The sequence below is a fragment of the Benincasa hispida genome, chromosome 9, assembly GCF_027475165.1.
Source record: "Benincasa hispida cultivar pf3 chromosome 9, pf3_genome.v1.1, whole genome shotgun sequence".
NCBI lineage: Eukaryota > Viridiplantae > Streptophyta > Magnoliopsida > Cucurbitales > Cucurbitaceae > Benincasa > Benincasa hispida.
The window spans coordinates 59,807,190-59,830,965 of NC_143486.1; the positions used below are offsets into that span (position 1 = coordinate 59,807,190).

Here is a 23,776-nt window from a genome sequence, read left to right on the forward strand (position 1 = left end):
CATAAACATATTAGAATAAAAGATTTAATTTAAGTCGAATAACTCACTAATTCTTGGGCAAGATTCACATAGCCCTTCCGAGAAATGTGGTGATTATATACACATTTCACACGTCTTTCTTTTTTAACACGACTTATTTTCTGTACAACAAATCTAGTTGAAGTTACCTATCAAAACAATGATAATGTTGACATGTAATTTATTGTGAATGACTTACCTCCCATTATTCACTCAATCGTTCATTGACGAACGATGTCCAATGATCTTGCTTTATATGAGAATATTGTTTGGGTGAAAATTGCAAATCCGAGGGTTCATCCTTAAATGGAAGTATGAACTTTTGAGTCAATGTTGTCTTGAAAGTCTGAAACTTCCTAGATGCAGACATTAGTATACAATGTTTGGACTTAGAGTTCACATTGAACGACATCTGCACAATGAAAAAAGTAATTAAACAATAAACTAATAAACTACTATGCACATGAATTAAAAGTTTAGAAAACATACCGTTACACAATAAAAAAGTTTGTCTTTTAAATGGTTTGGAACTTTTTTCCAAGAATCATACGTTATAGGAATTTGTTGTCGAACACAAACTTCTATATAACTCTGTATCTTCTTTGCTCCAGATCCAATCGGTTGTCCATGTTCATTATAATCGATGGTCAACCGTTGCCCAGATGTTCTTATTTGTGCCAACTCAGACATTATAGTTGGGCCACGGTATACTTATTCTGCTATGTTTTTGTGGGATCATATTTCTATCATCCTCCCTGCTACTTATTGAAGTTTCCATGTCAATCTGCAAAAAAAAAAAAAAAAAAAAAAAAAAAAAAAAAAAAAAAAAAAAAAAAACAATACTCACACAAAAAACATATAATCTTAATAGTTAAATACATATAACCATGGTAAATGACATATCATGTTTAATACATTATTTATCAACCCATCGACCATCACAATCATGTCTAATGTATGTGGATGTTGTATCATCAATCTCAGTAAATGTATCAACATTGGGCATTCTTTGCATACCTCCATAACCACACTCTTATAGCATATCTCCTATTTCATCTTCATAAAAATCATCCTCAATTGTTCGTTGTGGAGATGTTTAAACAATTGACCAATCCAAATTTGCAGGGTCTTTTACATTGAACACTTGTTTTGCTTGAGAGGCTAAAATAAATGGGTCTAATTTATGTCCAATACGATTGAGGTCTACAATAGTAAACTTAAACTCGTCTGTTTTGACTCCAGTTCTATTCTCAACCCAATTATATTTGAATAAAATAAATGATAATCCATGATAGTTAAACTCCCATATTTCTTGTATTACGCCATACAAGGTCATATCTGACATGACGAGCCTTTTATCCTTAGCACTAGAGACTTGCAATGTGGTAGCCGTTATACTAACTCTACTATTAACCATTGACCACATAACCATAATATTTTGCCACAGTTGGACAAGATCCATTTGTAAGACCCTAACACGAAATCTAAAGTGGGAGGTTAAATAGAAAAAATCCTAAGTAAGGATAGTGGGGCAAAGGGAGAAAAACATAAAAAATTATCCAAAAAGGTGACTAAAAATCTAAACGGCTATGAAGGGCTTAAAACATGTTGGACGTAAGAAGGCATGGAGGATGGAAGCAAGAAGACTTGAAAATTGGCTAAGGGTTGCATACAACCAACGCAAAGGCATACATGAGCCATGTGGACACGGGCAGCAAGCATGCATCGAAGTGAGCATGCAAGGTGTGCAAACCATGCGTTGAAGGCAAGCGCACAGGCCATGCGCCAACCACGCAACCATGCGTCAAGGACAAGCGCACAGCCCATGCGTCGATGGTGTATGCCGAGCGCGCAACCCATGCATTGATGGGGAATGACAAGCGCCCTACCTATGCGTCGAATGGGCAAGCAGGAAAGCCATCCTATGCGTCGAAGCGCTGCCGAGTTTTCCGAGCAGCCATACGTCGATACGCTATGCCAAGTGCACACCCTTGCGGCGAGACACGCCTACGCGGCCGAGAGTGCCTATGCAGCCAAGCGCGCAAGCGCCTAGGCAGAACATCATGCATCGATGGTCAGCACCATGCGTCCATGTTTAATAGGCCTAGTAAGCACCACCTAGTAAGCCATTCGTCGAGGGTGAGCGGCCATCATGTGCATTGGTGATGGCCAACTCATGCGTTGGCTAAGTGGGACTTTGATGAAGGAAGGGTGAATTGCTATGTGTTAAGGATAAAAGGTAAGGCTAATTGATGGAAAACTTCAAGGGAGAATGCCAAGAGTATACGAGTATAAGTCTTAAACAATTTAAGTAGAGAAATATGTGAAGTATTTAAGTAATTTAGGTGGCAAAAGGAGGATCACATAAAATTCTAGTAGGAGGTGGCTAAAGGAGATTTCATGCAATTGAAGTCTTATCACCCCAAGCAGAAGGTAGGTGAAGGAGATTTCATGCAAAAAAGGAGATTTTGGCTGGCAAGCTAAAATGAGAACAACTCAAAGCTAGGCTAAGGCTAGGCTGGGTAGACTAAGTGTTGGCATCTCCAAAGTGAGACAAATAGGAGTTGTGTTGTCAACATGGGGTGAGTTTGAAATGGCTATAAATAAAAGGGTTGGGCAAGGGGAATTCATTCATACCATCACTTAAATCGTGTGTTGAGAGAATATTGGAGATCAAAAGAAGCAAGGTTGCGTTAGTGAGGCATTAAGTCAGTCGGACGCACAGCCAGCCCACACCCTGCGCGCACGCAGCGCTGCGTTCGCCCGTCCGTGTGCGCCTCGCTTGACACATCCCACGTGCCAACCCAGCGCAGCAGCCTCCCCCGTGCGGCGCATCACGCCTAGCACAACGCATGCCCAACGCATGCCCAAATGCACCAGTCCCCTTGTGTGGCATAACACGCCCACCTTGCCTACTGCCCAACGCCTAGATGCCTACCATGGTCCAAATAACCTCTAAAGAGGCTAATTTTTGTATTTTGGCTAAATTGGAGTAGGGTAAGCTGGTGTTTTCATTATATAATAGTATTTTGGCTAGTTTGACATTATTTATTGATAAAAAAAATAATTGAGGAATTTCCATTAATATGGAGGAATTCTCAGGAAGTTATTCTTAAGGTGATTTTAGTGAAAAAACTTGCTAACGGTGAGTGTTTACTTAGTTTTATGCGTTGATATGTGAATAAATGCATATGTAAAGTTCCAAATGCATGCTTATGATGTTATGTTATTGCCATGATATTATTTGTGAAATTGCTATTGAAACTGAGATTATACCTAGATTACATAAGTTAGCATGATTAATAAAAGGTGCTTGGTGGGAAAATATAGTCGGCCTCGGTTGGCGGGAAATAATAGTCGGTGACAACCGGTGGGAAATATAGTCAAGTACCTAAGCATGACTAGCGGGACAAGAATCATCGATGTGCACATTGGCGAGAGAAATGGGTTATAGGAAAGTTTCCATAAAAAGTTATATGTGATTGATAATGTGTCCATGATATGAGCACGCCATGTATAGCATGGAACTGGAGGATGATAATTGAATGAATGTATACATGATCATGCATAAATTATACTGAAATTGTGATTATGTGATTGCTTTCCCAAAAATATGTTTTGCAAAGTGATTATTATTCTAAAAGAACCACTCACTGGGCTTAGTAGCTCACACTCTTCCAAATGTTTTCTTATATCCCACCTGCAGGTAGCAAAGCGGAGCGTTCAGAAAGGAGTCTACTAACCACTAACACACCAGGACTTGGTAAATTCTCAGGGCACGACTCAGATCATGTAATAAAGAATATAGGAAATTGAACTATGTGTATGAAAGTTAGATAGTGTGTTGTAAACATGTTGAAGTCTTTAATAGATAGGGGGAAATGTTGAATTTAAATATTGTCTTAGAATACTATTGGCGTACCCTCACGCTCCCTTCCAGGTCTTGGGGAGTTAAGGCTAGGGAAGGGGTTTGACACCATTAGCTATCAATCTCAAACAAGGCGATATGGAATTTTTTGGAACTTCGAGAGCTAGTGCAACATATGATATATTTCATAATATTTTAGTAGTTAACATTTAATTATACATCAAATAGTAGGTCTCTAGAGATTACCTATGTGGACAACTACCGACTGAATGTACGATTATGCTCTTTTTGAAGCCACTTTCTACTTTTATTTTTACCAAAATTGAGCTTAGACAAAATATCCATATGTTGCCTATTATAAATGACAAAGTTAGTAGATTATTGAATAATCAAGTAACCTAAAACGAGAATAAGATGGAGATCTACATACTCGACGTAAGAAAGCACATCATTTACATTTTGAATGACATAAAGATGAGCTTGATCCAACTCATCCTTATTCGATCTTATAAAAAAAGCAGCTGACAATGCTCTATTAATGTTTGAATTCGCTTTCTTTGTTGATGAGTTTAGCCCAATAGAATTAATACCAAATACAAATTCAGAACAAAACTTTATAGTCTCTTCAATAATATAATTTTCTCCAACACATCCTTCTGGTCGATTTCTATTTCGTACATAAGTTTTCAACACTTTCATGTATCGTTCAAAAGGATACATCCACCTCAAATAAACAGGTCCACAAAACTCAACTTCTCTTACGAGATGCACTACAAGGTGTACCATTATTGTGAAGAATGATGGAGGAAAATATTTCTCTAAGAGGCATAGAGTGACAACGATATCCTCTTGTACACCCTTTAACTGAGATGAATCGATCGCCTTGCAACATATAGCATTAAAGAAGAAGCATAGGCGAGTAATTGCAAGTCTTACATGTTTGGGTAAAATATCACGAATGGCTATCGGTAATAATTATTGCATAAGAACGTGATGGTCATGCGACTTAAGTCCGTAAAGTTTCAAATCTGTGAGTGACACTAAACTTTGAATGTTCGATGAATAGCCTTCAAGTACTTTAATTTCTGATAGTACCTTACAAAAGCTCAATTTCTCAGCTAGTGTTAATGTATAACATGCGTGAGGTAAAAAAAACTTTTTCTCTCCTACTTGAGGGGCTAACCCTGATCTAATGTTCAATTCTATCAAATCTAATCGAGTCTTTATTCCATTCTTTGTTTTACCAGGAATATCAAGCAATGTGCCAATAAGATTTGCACATACATTCTTTTCAATGTGCATCACGTCTAAACAATGTCAAGATACTTCCAGTATTTTAACTAAAAAAGAATAGATTTTTTCTTCCAATAAGTTGAAGTGCTATCTCCACTATTCTTTTCTTTGATACTTTTCTTACCAAATGAATATTGATACTTACTTGTTTCTGCAAGAATTTCTTCCCCACTAAATGGTTCTAGACCAAATTCTAATTCTTGTGCACCATTAAAAGCTTTCTTTTTTTTCCTATATGAATGATGGCAGGGTAGAAACTTGCGATGCTCGAGATATGCCATCCTCTTCCCTTTTGGTAAATAAGTGGATGAAGTATTCTCTCCACAAATTGGACATGCATGATATCCTTTAACCGTACAACCACACAAGTTACCATACGCAGGAAAATCATTAATGGTCCATAATAAAATGGCTTTAAGCATGAAACGTTGTTCTTCATATGCATCGTAACATTCTACCCCATCTTTCCAAAGTTTTTTCAAGTCATCTACTAACGGAGCTAAATAAACATCTATGTCATTTTCTGGTTGTTTAGGACCAGATATTAGTGCAGTCAACATAAAAAAATTTCGCTTCATGCACACCATGGAGGTAGATTGTACGTCAATAACATCACTGGCTAAAAACTATATCTACTACTAAGATCTCCATGTGGATTTATCCCATCTGTCGAAAGAGCAAGACAAAGATTTCTAGGTTCTGACCCAAACTCTGGCCACAAATTGTCTATTTTTTTTTTCATGATAGGGCATCTTTGGGATGTTTTAATAAACCATTTGTTTCTTTTTTTTAGCATGCCACGTCAATAAACTTGTTGTTTCTTTACTTCGAAACATTCTTTGAAAGCTTGGAATTGAGGGCAAGTACCACATGACTTTTGCTGGGATATTCTTAGCCCTTTCGTTTAAATTTTTTTAAAGCTTCCATCTTGACGTACCACAAATGGGGCATACATTTGCATTAGAGAGTTCTTTTCTAAACAAGCAACAATCATTTCTACATGCATGAATCTTCTCATACTTCATTCCAAGAGTACCCAACATCTTTTTTACTTCATAAGTAGAAGTTGGAATTTCATTAAGACTAGATAATATGTCATGAATTAATTCCAATAACTCAGTGAAACTCTTATCGCTCCATCCAAATTTAGCTTTTAAATTATATAACTTTACCAATGTAGATATTTTGGAAAAAGTTTTACAATTTGGGTACAATGGTTTCTTTGCATCATCTAATAATTCTTCAAAATTATCAGATTTTTCACTAAAATAGTTATTGTATGCAGTCTCAAACATTCCAATTGTGTCATTAACATCAACATCATCCTCATCAACTTCGTCTCTTTCACTAGTAGACACATTTTCATTGTTTCTCTTAATCAGTAATGATTCACTGTGAAAAATTCATGTCTGATAACTTTGATTGATACCATTAAAAAATAAGTGTTCTCTTATTTTGTTCACATCTAGAGTCTTTGCATTAACATACTTCAAACATGGACAACTCATGACATTCGATATATTTGAATGTTGTAGACCATTTTTAATAAACATCTCGACCCCTAAACCATACTCAACTGACATTCTATTCATTTTCATCCATGACTTATCCATGATTGTAAAATATGCAACTTAATCTATAAAAAAAACAATAACAAGAGAAAATTTAAAAGCATAAAATTATGATTGTAAAATATGCAACATCAACAAATTTAGAACAAATAGACTTTTAAGATAAGCATCTTATAAATATTACCTTGTCCTTGTTATTAATGTTGTTATGAAGTCCTTTTTGTGTTGGGTGCACCTTTTCCACTTGTCAACCTTCTTAAAATACGTCCAATGCAATCTTCCTATCTCCCTTCCAAATCCTCAAGAATCAAAATTTAGCCTTACACGTCAAACTTGAACCTAACAAATGAAAAACTTCACTCAAAATCAAGTATTGAATCCAAACAAATATCAATCTAAATAAATATCACAATAAACCGTGTCCTTAGACCATGTTTTGTATGAGTCAATATCAAGAACTTAGTTCCTATTGTTAAAAAGAAAAGCCAAAAAACAAAAACTCAGCAAAGTTCAAAATTTCATCAATCCAAACAAATATCATAATAAACCGTGTCCTTAGAGTTAGACTCTTTCTATAAATACTTCAAAAAAAGCTAACAATGAATACAAAACAACGATAACTAGCATGAGAAGCAACATGATGTAGTCTCCAAACATCACGATGTATTAGTTCAAAAACATAAGCAACAATATGTTTATTTGATGCAAAAGACAAATGCTTTTGGTCTAGCCAATAGGCATACATCACAAATAGTTGGCAGATATGAAACATTGTCCAAAATATACCATCCATGAGATAAGCTAGCCTTGCCAATTGTGGTTAAAGATGACTTGTCCTAAAGAACACAATTGTTACCATCAAATTTAATATTAATAGTAATTGTTGTGTTAATGCACTAATGAAGCTAAGATTGAAAGCAAAAGCGGGAATATACAAAACATCAGTCAAGACAATATGTGTAATGAGACAAACATCCCCAACAAAATCCACGTGACATGAGAACCATTAGGCAAAGAAACAGAAACCCCAACAAAATCTAACAAAATCCACCTGAGATTGAAACCACCGGATGGAGACCGATTCAGAAATAGTCAAGCAGATTCAACAAAATCCATTCATATACTCTAAGGATATAGGGTTTTATTTGAAACAAAATCCATTCAGAAACAGTCAAACAGATTCAAACCATTAGGCGAGCGACGACGTGAAGGAGATTGACGGACGGGCGAGCGACGGCGTGAAGGAGATCGACGAACGGGAAAGCGACGGTGTGAAGGAGATTGACGGACATGGGCGATCGATCGATAGGGTTTGGGTCAGAGAGAAGGAGGCGGTGCGCGAAGAAGTGTTGTCAAAAATCAGATATAGGGTTTTATTTTTTTAATAAAATAAGAAAAAAAATAAAAATTGCACCTTTAATGTCGGTTTAAAATCGACATTAAAGCTCATCTTCAATGTCGGTTTAAAACCGACATTAAAGATCCGTTTTTCTTAAAACTGACATTATACATCCAATTTCACTTTTTCCAACCGATATTAAAGCCCGAATTTCTTCTAGTGATAATAGATATCTAAACGATCGTATAACAAAAATTAAACGATCGCGTAATAGTTAGCCAAATGATCGCATAATGAATATCTAAACAATCGCGTAACAGTTAACTAAACGATCGCTTAGTAATATCTAAATGCTCGCTTAGTAATCTTTCAACGACCAGAAAATGAACGAAATGGAGGGAGACCCTATCGTTGTAAAGTATTCGTAGAGACGCGCATTCACTAAACGGTCTGAAGGCTTTTTAAAAACTAGGGGTAATTTTGGAATTTCGCATGGGGAAAAGATCCATTATAGAAAAATTTTCAGGAAGAGGTCATTGGTAGAAAAATTTTTGAGTTTCGGGTCATTTTGTGAAATTTTTCAACAAACTTTGAAACATCACGTATGACGATTCCATTACCTATATTATATTTACTTTTCTTTTGAAAAAAAAAAAATATTATATTTACTTTTCTTTTGAAAAAAAAATTAAAATATTATATTTACTTTTCTTTTGAAAAAAAAAAATTAAAATGTTATATTTACTTTTCCTACAAGGAAGAGAGAAAAATCAACAATTTTGATATTTAAATTCGGTTTGCCTTCCTCGAAAAAGAAAGATGATTTCATTATTCTTGAGAAAGAACTTTCTAAACTTGCGTCATGGCTTATTTGAGTGGCGGTGCTGAGGCTTATGATCGTCTCAAGAACCATGATTATCGAGCCGCCAGTTTGGTCCTGGCCAGTGACTCCCGCCGAAGCGATACACATGAACCCACCGGCGAGCCGGAGTCGCTTTGGAGAAATATTGACGCTAAAAACTTTGGTGATAGGGTTTGTAGAGGGACGCCCTTGCACAAGAGAAAGATGAAAGTAGGTCACTATGCGCATTGGCCAGGCAAGCGCCGTCGTACCGTTCTTACTTCTACGGAAGACGAAGGTGTTTACATGCCCAAGACTAAGCAGACCAGGGCGGCTTACGAGGCGATGCTCGGTCTCATTCAACAACAATTGGGCGGCCAACCCTTGAGCATTGTAACGGCCGCGGCCGATGAGACTTTGGCGGTTCTTAAAGACGAGACGTTCAAGAACCCTAACAAGAAAGAAGAGATCGAGAAATTATTGAACCCTATTCCAAACCACGTGTTCCATCAGTTGGTATCCATTGGGAGGCTTATTACTGATTATTCAGATGGGATCGATACTGCCGGACCTGCGTCAGCTAATGGAGATGGTACTCTTGACGACGGTATAGGTTTCACTGTTGAATTTGAGGAGAACGAGGAGGAGGAAGAGAGCGATCTCGACATGGTCCAGGAGGATGAAGAAGACGAGGATGATGTGGCAGAGCATAACGGTTCTGGCGCCGTGCAGATGGACGGTGGAATCGATGACGATGACTTGCAGGAAAATGATGATGATGGGGGTATGGACCTTAATGTTCAGGATATTGATGCTTACTGGCTGCAGAGGAAAATCTCTCAGGCTTACGAGCAACAAATTGATCCACAGAAATGCCAGAATCTTGCGGAAGAGGTACTGAAGATACTGGCTGAAGGTGATGATCGGGAAATTGAAACCAAGTTGTTGGTGCACCTCCAGTTTGAAAAATTCAGCCTTATAAAATTTCTTATACGAAACCGGTTGAAGGTTGTATGGTGCATCCGTTTGGCTAGGTCTGAAGACCAAGAAGAGAGGAAAAAAAAATTGAGGAGAAAATGATGCATCTGGGTCCAGGTTTAGTTGCAATCCTCGAGCAGCTGCATTCTACTAGAGCAACAGCGAAAGAGCGGCAAATGAATTTAGAGAAGAGCATCAGAGAAGAGGCTCGTCAATTGAAGCCCGTTGAGAGAGATATAGACAACCGGGGGTTGACTGTAAAGACCCAATTGCTTGCTCTTGACAGTATTGCATTTCAACAAGCTAGTCATTTGATGGGAAACAACAAATGTGTACTTCCTGATGGATCATACAGACATCTCAGTAAGGGTTACAAAGAGATTTATGTACCTAAACTGACTCCAAAGCCTTTTGATAGCGAAGAGAAATTTGTTAAAATTGCTTCCATGCCAGATTGGGCACAACTAGCTTTTAAGGGAATGACTCAGTTAAATAGGGTGCAGAGTAAAGTCTACGAGACTGCCCTCTTTAAAGCCGATAATGTTCTCTTGTGCGCCCCCACTGGTGCCGGGAAAACCAATGTCGCAGTCCTTACCATACTACAGCAGATTGCGCTGCACACAAATCCAGATGGTTCGTACAACCACAATGAAAATAAGATTGTATATATTGCACCTATGAAAGCCCTTGTTGCTGAAATTGTTGGCATTCTGTCTGATCGCTTGCAGGACTATGGTGTCAAAGTACGGGAACTTAGTGGAGATCAGACATTGACTCGTCAACAGATTGAGGAGACTCAAATAATTGTTACAACTCCTGAGAAGTGGGATATTGTTACTAGGAAGTCCGGTGATCGCACATACATGCAGCTTGTAAAGCTTTTGATTATTGATGAGATTCATCTTCTTCATGATAACAGAGGTCCTGTGCTTGAAAGCATTGTCGCCAGAACAGTGAGGCAGATTGAGATGACTCAGGAGCATATTCGCTTGGTGGGATTATCAGCCACACTCCCTAACTATGAAGATGTAGCATTCTTTTTGCGAGTTGATCCAAAAAAAGGTATGTTTTATTTTGACAATAGCTATAGACCTGTCCCGCTCTCTCAAGTGTATAATATTGGATTAACTGTGAAGAAGCCATTGCAGAGGTTCCAGTTGATGAACGATCTCTGTTATCAGAAGGTAACGAAGGTTGCAGGAAAACATCAGGTTCTTATATTTGTCCATTCAAGGAAAGAAACATCCAAAACAGCTCATGCTATACGAGATTCTGCTCTTGCCAATGATACACTTGGTGCATTCAAGCACGACAGTGCTAGCCGTGAGATTTTTCACACTCATACAGATTTAGTTAAAAGTAATGATCTCAAAGATCTTCTTCCCTATGGTTTTGCAGTTCATCATTCTGGGATGACAAGGGTTGATCGCCAACTTGTTGAGGAACTTTTTCGTGATGGTCATATTCAAGTTTTGGTTTCAACAGCTACTCTTGCTTGGGGTGTGAACCTGCCAGCTCATACTGTGATTATCAAGGGAACCCAGATTTACAATCCAGAGAAAGGAGCATGGACTGAGTTAAGTCCACTAGATGTTATGCAGATGCTGGGTCGTGCAGGAAGACCTCAATTTGATTCTAGTGGGGAGGGAATAATCATCACAGGGCACGGTGAATTACGGTACTATCTTTCACTAATGAACCAACAGCTACCAATTGAAAGTCAGTTTGTGTCCAAATTGGCTGATCAATTAAATGCAGAAATTGTTCTTGGGACTGTTCAAAATGCAAGAGAAGCGTGTAATTGGCTTGGATATACTTACTTGTATGTTCGTATGCTAAGGAATCCCACCCTTTATGGACTAGCACCTGATGCTCTTACAAGGGATATAACTTTGGAAGGCAGGAGAGCTGATTTGGTATGTTCAAAATACTTTATTTTTGTTGTCTTGAAAATGTCTAATATTGATTGTTTGCTTGATTGCTTGCTTGATTGCTTGTTACTTTTTGTAGAATATTTCTTGTTTCTATATGTATTTGAGATCTTAGGTCTTAGGTGGCGGATGAACAATATTCAACACTTCAGAAAAATATATAGCAAATATAATAGATGATAAATTATCATTTCAGAAATATTTTCTTTTAACTTTCTTGTGGTAAAGAAACACCACATCAATTTAAGACCAAAACGAGATTAAGAAGAACGTGGCTATACAACTTGCCAGGCAGTGATTCTAGTGATCGTGATCTGTGGTCTAGAATAAAAAGAAAATAGGAATGTCTAAACAATGAATAAGTAAAAGCCTCCCTGAACAAATATCATTTTGTATGATATGCTTCGGTCCTCTCAGCAGAAGCATAGGATGCTCCAGTCCTCTCAATCACAGTGGATCGTGATAGTTTTCCTATTCCTCCTCAAACACATGCTTAGGAGAGATGCTAGAGGACCTATAACCCACAAAAAATTACCCCTACTCACTAAAGGATATTTTAGTAACCTTATGAATTATCATAATCAATAATTGGATAGAAAGCAGAAGATGGAAGTTGACATTTTGAAGTGATAAGTGCTGTAAACTGTAACATTCATTAGAAATAGATTAGATTAGCAAGTTCAAGGAAAATTTGTTATGAACAGAACTAATAGAAACCTATCAGAGTGGGTTTGTTAAGCTCTCTTGGCTTTGGAGTGTTTGCCTTTTCTAGCTCCTCACAGATTATTGGAAACTTCCATGTTCACTTTAAAAAAAAAAAGAGTTTGTTTCTTTTAAAAATAATGGCCGATACACTATTGTGCTCGAGGAAAGAAATACAATATGAGTGGTTCTACTTGTCAGAAAAGGAAAGGAAAATAGACAAAATTTAAAGATATAAATTTACCTAGAACAAACCTTGTAATATTAATTAAACATATTCTTCTATTCCTTCCAATCATTTTATATTCCCTGGTGCAGAAAACTGTCCAGAAAAAAAAAATTTATGTTTCCTTACGATCATGTCTGAAAATTAAATCTTGTGGGTAAATACATTGATTGCGTGGCTGATAATGATGATTGATGTTTTATTTAGTGGTTCTGTTAGACAATACTATTGTTTTTCTCATTATGAGGATACTTTATGTTTGCAGATTCATTCAGCTGCTACAATTTTAGATAAAAATAATCTGGTGAAGTATGATCGAAAAAGTGGGTATTTTCAAGTTACGGATTTGGGTCGTGTTGCTAGCTACTACTATATAACACATGGAACAATATCTACTTACAATGAGCATTTGAAGCCGATGATGGGAGATATTGAACTATGTCGTTTGTTTGCATTGAGTGAAGAATTTAAATATGTAGCGGTGCGGCAAGACGAGAAAGTGGAATTAGCGAAGTTGTTGGAATGTGTTCCAATTCCTATCAAGGAAAGCTTGGAGGAACCCAGTGCCAAGATCAATGTTTTGCTGCAAGCGTATATATCTCAGTTAAAGCTGGAAGCGCTGTCATTGACATCTGACATGGTGTTCATAACTCAGGTCTGTTCAGTTTGCTTTTATTCAGTGAATTTATACAAATTGAATTACCTCACTTTAATTTGAAAGCTTAACCTTTGCTATTAATAGTAATTTACAACTCATTTTGTGGTTTCCTACAAACTTTGTTGTTCTTCGAACTTCTTTTGTTTTCTTTACTGATTTTCTTTGCTTATGTTAAGGTCTATTCTATTTTACTTTGGTTTCCATTGCATTAATATAAATTCTTTCATGTTCCATCAGAGTGCTGGATGGCTTATGCGGGCTCTTTTTGAGATTGTTTTGAAACGAGGATGGGCACAACTTGCTGTGAAGGCCTTGAACTTGTGTAAGATGGTGAGTAAAAGGATGTGGGGTGTCCAGACACCTCTTCGGCAATTTTATGGTATCCCAAATGATATTCTCATGAAGCTGGAGAAGAAGGATTTGGCTTGGGAACAGTATTACGATCTCTCTTCGCAAGAACTAGGTGAGCTTGTACGTGCCCCATAAATGGGAAGAACTCTTCATAAGTTCATCCATCAATTCCCAAAATTAAATCTTGCTGCACATGTTCAGCCAATTACACGCACTGTTCTGAGAGTTAAACTCACAATAACACCAGACTTCCAATGGGAGGACAAGGTTCATGGATATGTAGAGTCATTTTGGGTGCTTGTGGAGGATAATGATGGTGAATTCATTCATCATTACGAATATTTCTTGTTGAAGAAGCAGTATATTGATGAGGACCACACCTTGAATTTCACGGTGCCAATATGTGAACTGCTACCCCCGCAGTACTTCATACGTGTTGTGTCAGATAGATGGCTAGGATCACAAACTATTTTGCCCCTCTCTTTTAAGCACCTCATTCTGCCAGAAAAGTTCCTCCCTCCAACGGAGCTGTTAGACTTACAACCTCTTCCCGTGACTGCGTTGAGAAATCCATCTTATGAAGCTCTTTATCAAGATTTCAAGCATTTCAATCCTGTTCAGACTTGAGCCTTTACTGTGCTATATAACACCGATGAAAATGTTTTAGTTGCGGCACCAACTGGAAGTGGAAAAACTATCTGTGTGGAGTTTGCTATGTTACGGAATCATCAGAAAGGACAGGATAACATATTTTGTGCTGTCTATATTGCCTCGATAGAAGCTCTTGCCAAAGAAAGTTTCAGGGACTGGGATAAGAAGTTTGGAAAGGGACTTGGGATCCATGTTGTTGAGTTAACAGGGGAAACAATTACAGATTTGAAACTTCTTGAGAAAGGTCAAATAATCATTAGTACCGCAGAGAAATGGGATGCTCTATCTCGTCGTTGGAAGCAGCACAAACATGTTCAACAGGTCAGTCTTTTTATTATTGATGAGCTTCACTTGATTGGAGGTCAAGGTGGTTCTGTATTGGAGGTGATTGTGTCTAGGATGAGATATATTGCAAGTCAGATTGAGAACAAGATTCGAATTCTGGCGTTTTCTACTTCTCTTGCAAATGTAAAAGATATCGGGGATTGGATAGGTGCTACTTCGCATGGTCTCTTCAATTTTGCACCTGGTGTTCGTCCTGTGCCTTTGGAAATTCATATTCAGGTGGTGGATATTGCTAATTTTGAATCTAGAATGCAGGCAATGACAAAGCCAACATACACCGCCATTGTTCAGCATGCAAAGAATGGAAAGCCAGCACTTGTCTTTGTTCCCACAAGAAAGCATGTCAGACTGGCAGCAGTAGATATAATGACATACTCAAGAGCAGACAATGGAGAGAAACTGCCATTTTTGCTAAGATCTCTTGAAGACATTGAACCCTTTGTTGACAAGATTCATGATGAGATGCTAAAGCCCTTTTACGTCATGGAGTTGGCTATTTACACGAGGGATTGTGTAGCTTGGATCAAGAAGTTGTGACACAACTGTTCCAAGCAGGGTGGATTCAAGTTTGTGTCATAAGCAGTTCGATGTGTTGGGGTGTTCAATTGTTAGCCCATTTGGTGGTGGTTATGGGAACACAATATTATCATGGAAGGGAAAATGCTCAGTCTGACTACCCTGTTACTGATTTGATGCAGATGATGGGCCATGCCAGTCGACCACTGCTCGATAAATCTGGGAAATGTGTCATTCTCTGTCATGCACCTTGTAAAGAATACTACAAGAAGTTCTTATATGAACCTCTCCCAGTTGAAAGCCACCTACACCATTTCCTCCATGATAATATAAATGCAGAAATTGTTGCTGGAACTATTGAGAACAAGCAAGATGCTGTTGATTATATTAGGTGGACTCTTATGTACAGGAGGTTAACTCAAAATCCCAATTATTATAATCTTCAAGGCGTCAGTCATCAGCATCTTTCTGACCACCTTTCAGAGCTTGTTGAAAACACGCTGAGTGACTTAGAAGCAAGCAAGTGCATTGTCATTGAGGATGATGTGGACCTTTCTCCATCTAATAATGGAATGATAGCATCATATTATGTCAGTTATACTACTATTGAGCGTTTCAGTTTGTCATTAACTGCTAAAACCAAGATGAAGTGTCTTCTGGAGATTCTGGCTTCAGCTTCTGAATATGCATTGCTTCCAATACGCCCGGGTGAAGAAGAGTTGATTCGTAGATTAATTAATCATCAACGATTTTCCTTTGAAAATCTGAAATGTACAGACCCACATATCAAAGCAAATGCTTTGCTGCAGGCACATTTCTTGAGGCAATCTGTTGGTGGTAACTTAGCATTGGATCAACGAGAGGAGTCATTTCAGCCAGTAAGTTGCTGCAGGCAATGGTGGATGTCATTTCGAGCAATGGTTGGCTGAGCCTTGCCCTTCTTGCTATGGAAGTCAGCCAGATGGTAATCCAGGGCTTGTGGGAGCAGGATTCCATGCTTCTTCAGCTACCACATTTCACAAAGGAGCTGGCCAAGAGATTTCAAGAGAACCCTGGAAAGAACATAGAGACGGTATTTGATCTGATGGAAATGGAGGACGAGGAAAGGCGTGAACTACTTCAGATGTCAGATTCTCAGTTGTTGGATATTGCATGTTTTTGCAATCGATTTCCAAATATTGATGTGGCATATGAGGTACTTGATGGTGAGAATGTTGCAGCTGGGGAGAACATAGCACTGCAAGTTACACTAGAGCGTGATCTTGATGGGAGGACTGAGGTTGGGCCTGTGGATGCTTCGAGGTACCCCAAAGCCAAAGAAGAAGGCTGGTGGCTTGTTGTTGGCGACACAAAGAGTAACCAGCTACTGGCGATTAAGATGGTTTCTCTTCAAAGGAAGTTGAAGGTCAAGCTTGATTTCACTGCACCTCAAGATACTGGAAAGAAACCATACACGCTTTATTTCATGTGCGACTCATACTTGGGTTGCGATCAGGAATATAATTTCATGGTGGATGTCAAAGATGCAGGTCCATTTGATGAAGAAGAGTAGCTGTTAGCTAACAACTTAAGTCTGTTTTTCTCCCCCATTTTCTTTTTATTTTAAATTTTTATGCTTAGTATTTATGAATGTGTGCCACTGCCAACTTATTCTCTCACCAAGAACCCAACGTTATGGAACTGCTAACATACTTGTGCATTTAAAAACTTTGAGGTATGTCATGCCCGTGCCAGATTCTGATTCATTCAACATGGTATCTGAATAATATTTGTATACTTTGGGGTTGGTTAGAAATCCTAAGTGTTTGAGGTGAGGATTTGCCAAGCTTAGGTTATGCTTGCAAACTCATGGGACCCACTTGAGGGTTGGAATAGTGAACATTGCACCTCGTTCTCATTCTCGTTTGAGCTTTACATTTTCATTCCTTTATGGTGTTTACTAACAGAACCTACTTGTGAAAAATGTATGAAATAGGTTCAAAAAGCATATCCAGCTGGTGGTGATTTCTCTGAACTTATTTTGATACATGAACACTGTGTGGGACACTTTGGCATCCAGATCGTCACAAGGAAGATCTCTGTTATTTGAAAGTGTGGCGGGAATGTGAGCCTGATCCCTTTTTTCTATTCTGTTCTACTACTGTTTTGCTATTATATTTGAACTTTGGGTCTTTGCTGATTGGTAACTATACGTGGCAAGACTGAAAATTGTTTTGATGCTGAAGTCATATTTAATTTTCTGCATGCAAATAAAACTGGAACGATACATCATATTATATATTGTTTGCTCTGCATTTGGAATGTAAGGCAACAAAGGCTGCAAATGACATATTTAATCTTGGTATTTCAGCGTGAACTTTGATTTAGTACCTTTGACATTTCTTATTGAATCGAACCATAATTCTTTTATGTTTTTTGGCTGCCTAGATTAATTGGTACGCACAGCCAATAATAAGTTAGTGTCTTGCTTACTGAGAAAAGTGTGGTAAACTCTGAGTTCACTGTTTCTTATTGCATGTACAAACTGGTTTTCTAACAATTTCTTTATGTTATGATTCATACTTTGATGCGGTCTGTTCGGTTATTTTGGTGAAAATGGGATTGTATCTTTTTATGGTATGTATGACTATGACTCGTTTGGTTTGAACACACCATAATATAAACAAGGTAGAACTTAGTTGTGCCCTCTTGCTTCAGCATTGGATATTTCCTTCTTTCTTCCTTTTTCCCCCTCCATTAATGTCAAGAATGGATTTGATTCCACAAAAATAATATGGACGAATTCCTCCATTTTTGTTTTGCGATACTATGTCATAATGGACTGAATTTTCTACGTTACAGGAATATATGTTTCCTTGTTTATGAAAAATGATATGAGATGTGAAAATAGTAAACTCTCTTCTTTCTTTAAAAAATTCCATTGCCATGCATTTTTGTACAAATTTACTTTAACTCATTTGATGTGTAGGAATGGTCAGCCAATAGATAAATTGAAGGAACGTTTCTTTCACGCTCAGTGCAAAGACCAAGTAAGCAAGTTTTTGGATGAAATTTAGCTCAATTATTTTGACCACTAACCAAACTTCTTATATGTCGGGATCATTATAAAACTCAGATGTATGCAACGATTTAGGTAAAATGTAGTTCAGTCATTTGGCTACTTGGTGTACCTGTTATGTTTAGGAGTACGTGGAAAAATGCTTAGCAGTTCGTAGCTTTGGAATTGTACTTTCCAATCCTGAGAACTGTACGTTGAATTGCAAATTTGCATTTAACTGAGAGATTTTAGTACAGAGGTAACACATATCAATATCATTGGAAGTTGCTTTATATCGAACATTTTATCTTTTTTAGTGGGGGGTCCTTTCTGTCTGCTATGATACCTTTTGAATAATGTCGCTCCTTTCATTTTGGTTTGTTTTGACTGAATCTCGCTTCTCTGTCATTTCTCTTCTATTGACTTTATTGTAATTCCATATAGGTCATATCTAGCTCCACTTGATGTTTATGATGATTCAAAAGTCATGATTACTTCACACCATAAGCCAGATATGTTAAAGACATTTAAATTCTTCGACAATACTAGGGAGTCGAAGGGAGAGATAAATAAAGTAATGTGTTTTCTTCCAATTTGACTTCTCACAAGGTTTTGCTATGGCATCAAATCAACATGGAAGCTTTTTCCAGCTTTGATACTCCTTGAGTTTATAAACGTCAACGTTTTTTTATGTAGGTTAAGATTATTCACGGTTCTCTTTGTAATTTAGCTTTATTAGAGTTCTCTCGTGTTATCTAGCTTTAATATTTTATTTCATTTCTTTTCTTAGTCAGGTTGTTAGTTAGTTACTTGAATGATATGCTTAACCACTCTTGTATTTAGAGCCCATGAACCCCATGAGCTAAGCCTATATATAAAGGCTAAGATTAGCCTTTTGTAACGCTTTTGTTCAAGATTAATAAAATATTGCCATAAAGCTTTTTGGCTCCTCCAGCCTCTCTTACGACTGGGTCCAGGGTTGGGGGAGTGAGTTTAAGTGCACCCTTAGAGGTGTTTGTGGACGTAAAACGTGAAGAGTAAGCTCACACATTCTTTGGTTAGGTGGAGGGTGACTCTAGCGAGGTTTGGTTTTTGGTGAGGTTTCATGTTTTTCTTTGAGTTTCGATTTTGAAGACTTTTTGTAATTATTTCGTAGGCAGAATTTTATTTAATTGGAAACCCTTTAAAGGGGGTTTTTAGTGGGCTTAGTTTTTTTGTATACACTTGTATTCCTTTCATTGTTTCAAAAAAGAAAAAAGAAAAAAAGAAACTTGCACATTCTTTATTCACAGTTAATTAACCAAGAGCCAAGAGTTTATTGATCTTCACATCGATTCTCTTTTTGTAGGGCGGCTAATAAATTGGAACATGACCTTCAATAGAATGATGGACACGATTATAAAAAGGTGAGAAGTCAATTACTATAGTATTACTATAGTATTTCCTCCTCCGCGTGAGGAGGATGAAGTATGATTTGTAGCCAACATTTTTGTTAATGTGCAGTTTTTTGAAAATTACCTCTAAATCGTCTTAGTGGCCATGGAGCGTCTTAACGTCGTCTATATAGGAATATAGGTTAAAAATCCTCTCTTTTATATTTGAATGATTCCTCAATTCAAATTTTCAAAGCGAGGAATACATGTAAGAGGTTAAATGAGGATTTCGCTTTAAATTAATAAAGTGCAATGACAATAGTATCTGGGTAAGAACTGAAGCACTCCCTACAAGCGGATGGTTAGGGAGGTCACCTATGAATCTCCCCAAAGGACACTCTTGGCCAATAGCTCATAGGTCAAGCTTAATAGTGGGGGCAACCATTATGAATAGAAACTAGAGGGTCTCTGCAAGATCCATGGAAGACCTTTTGCAGAACCCATGGAGAACATTTGCAAGATCCAGAGAGGACCTTGTAGCCAGTCTTATGGAGGTCCTCTATAGCTTTGCACTAGTCCAAGTGAATAGTTCATTGAGTTTAGGTGGCAAGTGACCTAAGTTCCTAACGGATGATCCATAAAGGTACTATCAAGAGTTGGATGGACGTTACATTTAAGCATCAATTATGAGATTACTTGAGCATCAGTTATATAAAGCTAAAAATCTATATAAAAGATATTTGACATTCGTCAAAAGTACGTTGAAAACTCCATACTTTCTCTATTATACAAATTTATTTTTTTATCCATTTTTCAATATCATAATATTGTAGTTATTTAAGATTACAAATGACATACAAAACTATTGCAAATCAATTGGTGGTCTGATTTTTGAGGTATCATGCTTCAATTAATTCGTATTATTCAAATAATTAAATTCATTAATTCTAACAATTTAATCAACTAAGAATAACTATCACAAGGGGAAAAAAAAAGTAGAAGAAGAAACTTAGATATATGAGTATATTTTTAATACAACCTAAACTAATATTGATGAAATCAACTTTTTTTTTTTTCAAAGATAAAAAGAAGTTTATTTAAATAGCCAAGCTTCTGATGTCTTTGACCCAGCAATCCGTTGCTCCCCCACCACAAGTTTTCTTTAAAATTGAGTTCAATGCATGTATGCAATCTAATTCAACAATTAGGTTTGTGCAAGGAAGATTTGCAAATCTTCTTCACGAATAGCTAAGAGTTCAACAAGAGGAGGTTTGTAATCTAGATTCAGATGTCTTTTTGAAATTCCAAGAATTTTTCCTCCTGAATCTCTGTAACTCTGATTCCTGTTGAAGATGTTCCATATTTCTAGGCAACATCAACATTGAGTTTACATGAACCATGAGGAGGAGCCTTCCATTTGCGATGATGAGATCGTTGATTTATTGAGATAATTTTGCTATTATTATTAGTCTGTGAATGAGAATGAAGATGTTGTTCATAGTACTTCATAATCCAATCTTTCCTTGTAGCTACATCTGGAATTGATTTATTCAACCTTAAATTATACGATCATTCCTAATAGCCCAGCAAGTTAATGCAATTATACTCATTTGTTCTTTGTTGTAAGAACTAATGGTTGACTATCTCTCTTGAACACAGTTATTAAAATTTTCGATAAGGATGGGAGATGGATTAATCAAGCGCCAAAGTTGTTTTAAACTAGAGCAACTAAATAAAGCATGGTCAGTGGATTTTTCAAAGATATTACACCGTGGGCAAACAGGTGAGACATTACCACCTCTTTTGAGTAGTTTGATATTTGCTTGAATGATTTCTTGAATTGATCTCCAGAATAAAATAAATAAAATTTTCTCTATACAGAGAGATTCCATAATGATTTCCAAAAAGGTTCCATGTTATTAGTACTTGATGTGCCAAGTCCATTTGCCTTGGATGAATATTTACTGGTATTCTTTGATTATCTCAACTTCTTCGAGAAACAACTTCTTTAATTTGTTCGCTTGCCATTGATTATTTTTATTTAAGAATTCTGAGACAAGAACATCACTTGATTCTTCAAAAATACGAGAATGTTTAAAGGTGGAGTATCTTGGAATCCAAGGATCCTTGAAGAATCTAATAGATTTACCATTACCAACTCAATATCTAAGACCTTTGTGAATTAATTCTCTACCCCAAAGAAGACTTTTCCAAATAAATGAAGGATTAGGTCCTAATTGAGCCCCCATAATCGATTCATTTTGGAAGTAAATGCATTTCAAAACTCTGGCCATCATTGAGTTTGGATTAATAATCAACCTCCACATGTTTGGCTATAAGCGTTTGATTGAAACCAACTAGGTCTATGAAGTTTAAGCCTCCTAACGCCTTTCGTAGGCAAAGATCTTCCCATTTCTTCCAATAGATTTTCCTCTTTTCTTCTGTAGATCCCCACCAAAATTTTACAAAACATTTTATAATTTCATCACATAATTTCTTTGGAAGTTGAAATAAACTCATTGCATAGATTGATAATGCTTGCCTCACACTTTTTATAAGAACTTCCTTGCCAGCCACTGAAAAAAAGGATTGTTTCCAGCCTTGAACCACTATCCATACTTTGTCTAGAATATATTACAAATCTTTGGATTTGCTCCTAGAAAATGAAGATGGTAATCCTAAGTAGAATCCCGAGTCTTTAGTCTTTTTAATTCCTAGGATGTTGCTAAGATGGTTTTCATGATTCAAGTTCATATTTGATGAAAAGATGATGGCAAACTTTGCGTAATTGATGCTTTCTCCAGAAGTAGCTTAAAAAATCTTTTTTTAAATTTATGGAATTTTTTTTCTTCAGCTTTGCAAAAAAACTAAGTTGTCATCTGCAAGTAATAGGTGAGAAATTCTAGGGCTTTGAGGGGAGAATTCAATTCCAGATAGTGCTCCAATATTGTTAGCATCTTGCAAAACAAAAGATAAACCTTCAGTTATTAATAAAAATAAGTAAGGAGATAAATGATCTTCTTGTCTAAGGCCTCTGCTTGGAACAATAGATCCTTTAACTTCTCGATTAACGAGTATAGAAAATCTAATTGTAGTAATAAATCCATAACAAGAGAAATCCACAAAGGGTCAAAACCAAGTTTACTCATAATATCCAGACCATTCAACTATGTCATCAGCTTTGCTGATATCTAATTTGACTACTGCCAAACTTTCTTTTTTGGATTTCTTGTTTTCTAAATTATGTAGACATTCGTGATCAATGATTATATTATCAATTATTGCTCTGCTTGGAATAAAAGCATATTATGCTGGAGATATTATCTTGTCAAGGATGCTTTTCAGGCAATTTGCTAAAGTTTTAGTCATGAGTTTATATTTGACATTACACAAAGCGATAGGTTTGAAATCCCCTACTGTTGTAAGAATTTTTATTTTTGGGATTAAGACAATATTAGTGTCATTCCATTATTTGATGCTTTCTTTTTTGTTTAAAATATCATGGCAGCGTTATGTTGTGTTTAGGTCAACCACATCCCAGAAAAGTTGAAAAAAAAAAGTGCAAGGAAACCGTCTGGACCAAGAGCTTTAGTAGGAAACATATCTTCAATTGCCTTTTCGATGTCATGATGAGTAAACGGAGTTAGAAAGATGACATTCATCCTCGTATCAACTTTAGGATTGATAAATTGAAGAATATCATTAATGCAAATTTGTTTTGGATAAGTAATAAAGGGATTATGAAAATATGAAGTGAATCTTTCAACAATGAAATTTGGATCATTTGACCAATTGCATTTGCATCATAAATCCCTTTGAACTCATTTTTGGATTTTCTCACGGTAGCTTTCTTATGGTGGAACTATTTTGAATTTTGATCTTCCTAACGAAGCCAAATCTTTGCTTCCAATAAATTTCTTCTTTCTCAAGAAGCCTATCAAATTCAAACTCAATTTCATGTCTTTTGTTGAAATTAATATTTGATATAGTATTGTAAGCTTCTTTAAGGAGGCTTTTACATTTGGCAATATTATTCTTCATCTCCATATTGATAGTTTTACCCCAATTGTCGAGAGCA

General features: G+C 36.8%; 1 protein-coding gene and 1 long non-coding RNA gene across 3 annotated transcripts; both read left to right on the forward strand.

The window, feature by feature from the left end:
- The first annotated feature begins 8,898 nt into the window (after positions 1–8,898).
- LOC120085480 (DExH-box ATP-dependent RNA helicase DExH12-like) lies at positions 8,899–17,083 on the forward strand. Its single transcript, XM_039041458.2, is given in 6 exon segments — positions 8,899–9,986; positions 9,989–11,824; positions 13,033–13,422; positions 13,663–15,235; positions 15,238–16,149; positions 16,152–17,083. Coding segments are annotated over 6 exon segments (6,435 nt in total). The 5' UTR covers positions 8,899–8,951; the 3' UTR covers positions 16,841–17,083.
- A 1,101-nt stretch (positions 17,084–18,184) lies between these two features.
- Positions 18,185–23,490, forward strand: LOC150033971 (uncharacterized). Of its 2 annotated transcripts, none has more exons than XR_016532242.1 (5): positions 18,185–18,317; positions 18,472–18,584; positions 19,674–19,731; positions 21,358–21,481; positions 23,207–23,490. It is a non-coding gene; the product is annotated as an uncharacterized LOC150033971 (long non-coding RNA). The 2 variants fall into 2 exon arrangements; XR_016532243.1 differs by lacking the exon at positions 18,472–18,584 and adding an exon at positions 18,770–18,899 and having other exon boundaries at positions 18,204–18,317.
- The last annotated feature ends 286 nt before the right edge of the window (positions 23,491–23,776 follow it).